This window comes from Babylonia areolata, chromosome 7, assembly GCF_041734735.1.
Source record: "Babylonia areolata isolate BAREFJ2019XMU chromosome 7, ASM4173473v1, whole genome shotgun sequence".
NCBI lineage: Eukaryota > Metazoa > Mollusca > Gastropoda > Neogastropoda > Buccinidae > Babylonia > Babylonia areolata.
In genome coordinates, this window is record NC_134882.1 from 15,508,595 (window position 1) to 15,516,414 (window position 7,820).

The 7,820-nt window shown below is 42.2% G+C and overlaps 1 protein-coding gene across 1 annotated transcript in view; it reads left to right on the top strand.

Annotated features, from left to right (window-relative positions):
- The first annotated feature begins 2,680 nt into the window (after positions 1 to 2,680).
- LOC143284351 (sodium-dependent proline transporter-like) overlaps positions 2,681 to 7,820 on the top strand; it is a 20,215-nt gene continuing 15,075 nt past the window's right edge. The window contains exons 1-2 of the mRNA XM_076591062.1: positions 2,681 to 2,723; positions 2,985 to 3,079. Of these exons, the coding sequence (XP_076447177.1) occupies positions 2,681 to 2,723; positions 2,985 to 3,079 (138 nt within the window). The remainder of the gene's footprint in view (positions 2,724 to 2,984; positions 3,080 to 7,820) is intronic.

A 7,820-nucleotide genomic window follows, 5' to 3' on the forward strand; every position in this document is an offset into this window, starting at 1 on the left:
GAAAATAAGGGAATCTTTCCGTGTGCGACAAACCGATTGGTTAGAACACTGGATTTTCAGTAGGAGGGTCTCCATAAGTAATAGTTGTTGTCGTATTTGTTGTAACTGCGTTAATAGTAGCTGTGACTTACCAAGCTTTATAGTTCTGGTGGGGGACATGAAACAAAAGTAAACGTTACGCAAATTAAACATGCGCTGCCATTCCTCATTCATAAAGAATATGAACACAACCTCTCTCTTTATAACGCGCGCGCGCGCGCACACACACGCACACATACACACACACACGTGTATGTGTGTGTGTGTGTGTGTGTGTGTGTGTGTGTGTGTGCACGCGCGTGTTACGTTCAACGATTTCTCAGCTGGTGACAGGTAAAATGCGCCGACGCTGCGTATTATTCTAGGACTCAACTAATGACTGATTTCAACGGCTTTAACGCATGCAGTAAAGATTGTTAAAAAAAATTAAAATAAAATAAAATAAAATAAAAAGAAGAAGAAGAAAATAACAACGTGACAGACGCGTAATGATGCAAGAGTGGAAAGGCGAGGAGGGGGTGAAATGGAAGAGGGGAAAGGGGAAAGCAGTGCAAAGGAACAGTGGAGGAGGGAGGTGTGTGTTTGTGAGTCGTGGTTTCCACCAATCGTTTTCAGTCTTCAGTCGAATGGAAAATTTTTCGCACAGTGTATGAAAAAGATTTTTTTTTTTCAGTCTTTCGCTGCTCGTTGGTGCGGTGTTTACCGAGTACAGCTAAGTCGGTTATGTGTGGAGAACACCCTGGTACTGATCTTTGGTTACCTGTGTGCATGTCGCAAAGGTCATAGTATGCTGTTAACTCGAACAAACAGCAACAGCAGAAAACGGACGGAAGGTGTGTGTGTGTGTGTGTGTGTGTGTGTGTGTGTGCGTGCGTATGTGTGCATGCATGTGTGCGTGCACGCGCGCTCGTACGTGTGTGTGCATATATATATATATATATATATATGGAACAACCATGTTAATAACAACAATGATAATAATGATGATGATGATGATCGATGATCACTTTTCATAATTTTGGTTTTCCCGTGCGGCACAAGTCCTAAGGGGGCAGTTGTAGAGTCATGAGAGCCTGCCTCTGACTGCACATGATCACACTCGTCGCGTGCTTCACCGATTTCCATATCGTCATCGCCATCACATAATTAGCCGAGTGTCAAGGACAAGGCGGTTAAAACGTTCATGATGTTAATCCCACAATCACATGCAACACGGCTTCAGAACTGCCGCTCTGACCACTACCCCCCCCCCCCCCCCCCCCCCCCCCGTCCCCCGTCACCCCTCTTCTCTTTCTGCTCTGGTCATTTCCACAGCTCGACAGAGAAATGACTCAGCTCACGAACTACAACGAGCAGCAGTTTGTCGGGGAGGGAAGGAATGGCGATGGAAAAGCAGAGGATGCGATCAGGTAAATGGAGACAAAAACTGGTCATCCTCCAACACCCAGTGGTCTTCACCCAACAACAACAGCAAAACTTCCGGACAGCCCGCCTCAGGCCCGAAATAGAAATGCCCTCCCCCCCCCCCCACCCCCGGTCAGTCGGCGAAACGTGATAAAATCCAAAGGTGAATAAAAACACACATATCTACTAAGGTATGTGAGAAGGTGAGCAAATGAGTGAAATAAATAAACGAAGGAACGCAAAACTGCCCCGAAACAAAATGTTCAATAATTTCCAATCCCAGCGCTAAACGTTTTTTTTTAAAGTTTCTTTCTTCCTTCCTTTACAGAATATTTCATGGTTTCCGGAACACTCGGGAGGAATTCGCTGTGCTCCTGTACCTCAGAGCTGGCGTTGCTCCATCACGGCGGCATTGGACATCCTGAAAGTGGATATATATATATATATATATTTTTTTTTTTTACAAGAAATGGTCTCGGTTCCTTCATGGAACCCAAGTTCTTTAACATTTCCATTTCTTTGAACGACGGAGATGTCTTCTCGTCGCACACCACAGCCCAGTTCTTCAAAAAGCTTCGCAACCTTTTCTTTCACGTCTTCTTTCTTCTCTTCCAAACCAGGTATCTTAATGGTGTCCCATCGTTGGTGATCAGGATCAGGATCAGGATCAGGATCTGGGACGTTGTTATATACAACTTAGCCATTTTTGGCTTTTTATCCCCTTTCAGATTTTACTCCTTTTTATTGTTGGTCAGGTCGTTGACTAGCTCAGTCATTTTATCCATCAAAGTCGTATTTCGTTTTTGTCAACAACTCAAGTATTTCGTTTTTGTCAACAACTCAAGTTTATCTATGAGGTTTTTAAAAGTATTTATACGAGGTGCACGTTTAACATTGTTTGTTAATTTGTTCCAATAATTTGTTACTCTGTTACTAAATGTAAGCTTTCTGAAATTTGTTCTGGAATATTGTTTAAATATTTTGTCTGTACTATTATTCTAGCTTGCCCACGTCGTACTTCAAAAGAAGAATCTGCCGTTGGAGTGACTATTGTTTCATCGGTTTTCGTCCTTAGGACATTAGCCACAGATGACAGACTTTCTTTTAGGGCAGTAACAGATATCTTCTGGATGGAAGAAGCAAGAAGAGGAACAAGCAGTTCCCTCACACGAGATTCAATTACGTCACATTCAGTGACGTCATTTTTTTTAAAGTTCCCTTTGGATTTCCGTTCATGATGGCGACCAGCCCAGTGGACATCCAAGACGCTGAGCAGACGGGTCAGATGGCAGTGGTGGAAACACTCCGCGAGGCGAAAAGCGACAACAAACAAAGCTGGAAGATGAAAAGCTACAACAAAGCACTCAACACAAAGGGCAGAAGAAGAGGACGAATTGGTCATTCACCATCGTGGACTGAAGAATACCTTTCAGTTTCAGAACATCACAGATTCGTTCACGCAAGTGGTGATAGAGGTAGGTTGAGATCTACAGAAAAGGCCTGTGGAGCAACAGAGCAGTGTGGCACTTGCGATATGCCAGAAAGTGAAGAGAAAGACACAACAGCTAACAACTCAGTCCTAGACATTACTGGAGAAGCCGGTACAGCAAAGGCGGACAGCCAGAGCGAACGTTCGGTAAGTGTTGTTAAACACACACCCGTACAATTGTATCAAGCATTTCAGGTCGGTATGTATATATCAGTAAGGCCTTTCTTTGTGAAAATGATATCTGAAAAAGCTGCATTCAGGATGCATTGGAAGAAATCCTCAAGGATTGATGTAATGCCAGACGTGACGTCATCTGTCTCAATACTGACGCAAGATACGCGAGTCTGGGCAACACCGACTTAAAACAACTGAAGTTCATGGGTCAGTGTGAAGGCTGTGACTTGCTTAATTTAGACGTTTCCATTGAAGACATGTAGTCTCAATATATGCGTACCCATTCTTCAGACAGGTTCACATATTCCGTCTCTGGCAAACTGCATTTTTGTTTCCCCAGCGCCACGATCCTGCTTATTCCTTCGGTTTGAGTTGTATTGTTTTTGTTGTTGTTTTCCCAAAAACACTGTCCATGTTGGTCTACTTTATGGAAACTCATGCTAAACGAATGCAGATGAATGTACGTACGAAATTACTGACTAATTCTGTCAGCATCAACAGCGCCAGTGCGTGCGCGCGCGAACAGAGAGAGAGAGAGAAGGAGAGAGAGAGGCAACGTACATCTGGCCTTTAAGTACCATCATGGTGGAAACAACAAAAAGCTCAGTCATTAAATATCTAAATATGGTCTTCGTCTTCTTGGCTGTGGGCACGAACTGAACATGAAACCTCCACAGATCTTGATAGCATCACTCATGCATTCACTAAACTGACTTTTAGGAATAGACAGCTAAATCTGGATTTGGATCCACTGACACTTAAAAAAAAAATGATGTACATCAAAAGTGCATGAACGTCTAGCGTCTGGGTTTTTGATTTCTTTTTTTTTTTTTTATGAACTGACAATAAACAGAATTGGAAGACGGAAAGAAGAAGGTTCAAAAGGAGAGTGTACTCTAGTTAGAAAACAAGAGGAATCAAACAACCGTGGAATCCTTCGTGCAGACAATTTCCGCATGTGTGCAAATGGTCACTGATGATGACCATTCTTCAGTCAACTGGCTCCATTATCACACCTTTCTCCACCATAGCATATGTAAAAGAGAAACTGCTAGTTCAGAGATGCATATTACCACGTGAACTATAGAGATACGTATTATTATACATGTGCAATTTCATCCTCCTACAATATCCGGTATGTACCGATAGGACAGTCACTTCTAGAATGGAACCACAGGTCTTACTGTTCCCAACACACACGTCACATGTCCGCACCCACACACACATTCTCACTTTACAAGCGTGAGGAGGAAAAGGATGCGCATATATGCGTGTGTGTGCAGGTGCGTGCGAGTGGAAAAAAGAGTACGCGCGCGTCTGTGTGTGTACACACACACACACACACACACACACACACACACACAGAGGCAATACTGTGGGCGAAATAAAAGTGTTGTGTTTGTTAGCAGCTTTGGCCTGATAAAGTTATGGCAGGATAGTAGGTATAGAACAGCCGACTTAAATAGATGCCGACCTCAGCCGTTACTTCTATAGTTTTCCAATCTAACCCTAAAAAACAAAAACAAATAATAATAATAATAATAATGTAATGCTGTGCTTATCTGCGGACTTAGAGTCACGAACACAACCACCAGTATCGATTCATGCTGTCAAATAACTTAACGTATGTCTCTCGCGGCTTCGCCCCTCCGTCGCAGCGACGCAGAAGACTGTCGCACACTGCATAGCATACACAGTGGAAAAGAACCGGGCCTGTCACGTGACTGTCCATGACGTCATTGTGACTTGGCCTGGCTTGCCGGACCGTCGTTTGTCAGCAGCCGGAACAACCCACAACAAACACTAGTGGCCTGCCCACACAGTGCATGCAGATAAACTAGATCATAAACATGCCCTTGCGTGCACGGACGAATCAGCAAAATGGATCCTGGTCAATGGGATTTTTTTTTTTTTTTTTTTTTTTTTTTTGGTGAGTGTGGAAAAATTTAAGAGTCGCATTCCAGTTGCATCTTTTGCGCGTTTTGTGGGGGTCGAAATCAGCTTGCAAACTGGGGGATAGTATGCTTGTGAATGTTTTCAGGGCTCGTTTCCTTCCAAAGGAAACTGCAGGACAAACACTGGTGGGAAGCCCTGTAATTTAGTAATGATTGCATTGAAATGATTATCTATCATAGTAGCCTAATGATTGCTATGATTACATTTAATGATTTCCTATCAAGTCCTGATTCCACTTTGAGCGGAGCATTGATGCGAGCTGTCCCCAAAAATTTACAGGTCAAGTTGAAACAACTAAAATGATGCGACTGAGAAAATTTTACGTCAAAAATAATTATCTTCTGTTGAGACAGCTGAATGGTGGGGGTAAAAAAAAAAAAAAAAAAAAAGAAATATATATTTTTTAATATATCAAAAAAAAAAAAAAAAAATGATATTAAAGAAATATCTATCTTGTCTTGAAAATAAAGTATCCTGTTTCTGCGATGCATTGATTGATGAAAATTGTGCTGGGTCTGGGGGAAAAAGATTTAACGTCCAAAACCCATGCGCGTTATGTATCATTCACCTGATTTATTCATTAATCCATTTCACTATTACTAGAGATTCATTTGTGTTTGGTTAGTGTTGGTGTACAGGCCTCTCATATGTGACTGCCATTTGACAGGCGCATAATTGTTATACATGCCTTCTTAAACCCCTTCAGTGCCAGGGGGGGGAAACAGCAGAAAGTGGTGTTTCAGGTCACAAAACATTATCCAAAACAATAAGCCTAAAACTGAGAAAATGGTCTGGAGATATACCACTCTAGACAAGCTTGTGTGAATTTTCAGCCTTCCAGAGTCATTTTCCTTTTTCTGATGACGTCATCAGTGATGTCACTATGCACGTACGTAATATGTTTATGGCAGTCAAGGGGTTTTAATGGAATGATGTAGATCTGGACGAGTACACCAGTTTCAGCCTCTCAAGGAGGTTTCAATGCGTTCGGACAAATACATGTATGGTATACCACATCTGCTCGGCAGATGTCTGACCAGCAGCTGAACCCAACGCGCAAAGCAGCCACAATCGTAGTATATGCAGATTCTGTGCAAATTCAAGCTTTACTGTTGGTAATCGACAAGCGCTTCTTGTCACATTTCCTCAAATCAAACCACGCATGCCCGAAGGATTCAGATCCCTGTACCTTGTTCAGGGAATCAAACCAAAACTCTAAAACACAAAAAGTGTAAATTGGAGAAACTCTGCTGACTGGCCCTGTCTCCCCATTTGGACTCTCAGTAGCATTTATATTCATCTTTGGGCAGGAACCAGCTATTCGGCTAAAAAAACAACAAATCATAATGCTGTCTCCGAAGGGTTTCGTAACCACGACTTCCGAGTCGTTACTTCGTGACACCAACCATCTTTCCAAAGCGGCTGGTGTAAATAAGTAAATAATCAATAAGTAGTGAGTAATCTAGTAGAGCCTAACTTTTTTTTCTTCTCAGTTTTGGATGGTATTTGTCAATTATTTTTTCATCATTGTGACACCTCAAAAAACAAAAAAAACAACCCTGGAAATATGAGAGCATGTATGCATGGGGAAGACGTGTATACACGTATAAAACTTGTCTGTCCCATGCCCCTGTCTTTCGCTGTCTATGATATATGCATGTATACTTGCCTGTCTTTCCCACTGCTCTCAGGAAAGGAGAGAAAGCTTTGTTGCTCTCTCTCTCTGAATCGGTCCCCCGGCCTCAGCTTCTTTTTCAGTAATTTTGGTCACGTTTGGGAACAGTCATACGTAACACGATAAACAACGGATTTTCCTGAAACACCAAACACGCAAACACACGCCAGCACACACACGAAGTACACGCGCTCGAGCATGATGTTTTTGTTGTCAGCGAAGGATGCACAATTTTGCTCTCTCTCTCTCTCTCTCTCTCTCTCTCTCTCTCTCTCTCTCTCTCTCTCTCTCATTACGTTCTGAATATTTCAATGCTTTGTTCGAGAAGCGTTCCAAAAGAAAAGAAAAGAAATAAAAATGAAGGAGAAACTAAAGATGGTAGGAATGACTGAAGGAAATAAGAAAAATAAGCGCATGAACAAACAAATAACTGAATATTTTGGCAAATAAACGAATATATGAATAAAACTACAAACGCTGGCCTAATCCGATGCAGCCATACACCAAAAAGAAACCTCAGTTGCGTCGTAAGTGGTAAATATTACACTGATTCTTTTTCTGGACAAAAATTGATATGTTAGTCTTTTGCTTTGCTCTGGGCTTCGGAAGAGTAATTGAATCACGAGGCTGGCCATTTCTGTAAAGGGTCCACAAACAGTAGAGAATATCATATACTTTCTGTTTGGTTATTTTTGAGACATGAAGAGCAAATGTTACTGTGACTGTAAAGCGCTTAGAGCTTGGTCTCTGACCGAGGATAGGCGTTTTATAAGTGCCCATATCATCATCACCATGTAACTGGTACATTTCTTCTTTCTTTTGGATGCTTTTCCAGTTTCCAAGTCGTACAGTAAGAAACAATTTGGCAAAAGGGGAGAGGATGGGGTTGATAAGAATCCTCAGAACTACCAGTTTAAGAGAGAGAAAGAGAGAGAGAGAGATGCATTTGGGAGATGGAGGGAGAAAGCAGGTAAACAGTTGTTTTGAGTGACGTTCACAAGACCCTGTCCTCTGTTCTCCTTTCCTCACTGTCTGCATTCCTATCAGTCATTCGCCCGTTCTCGTTTGCCTTTTCCGTCAAGC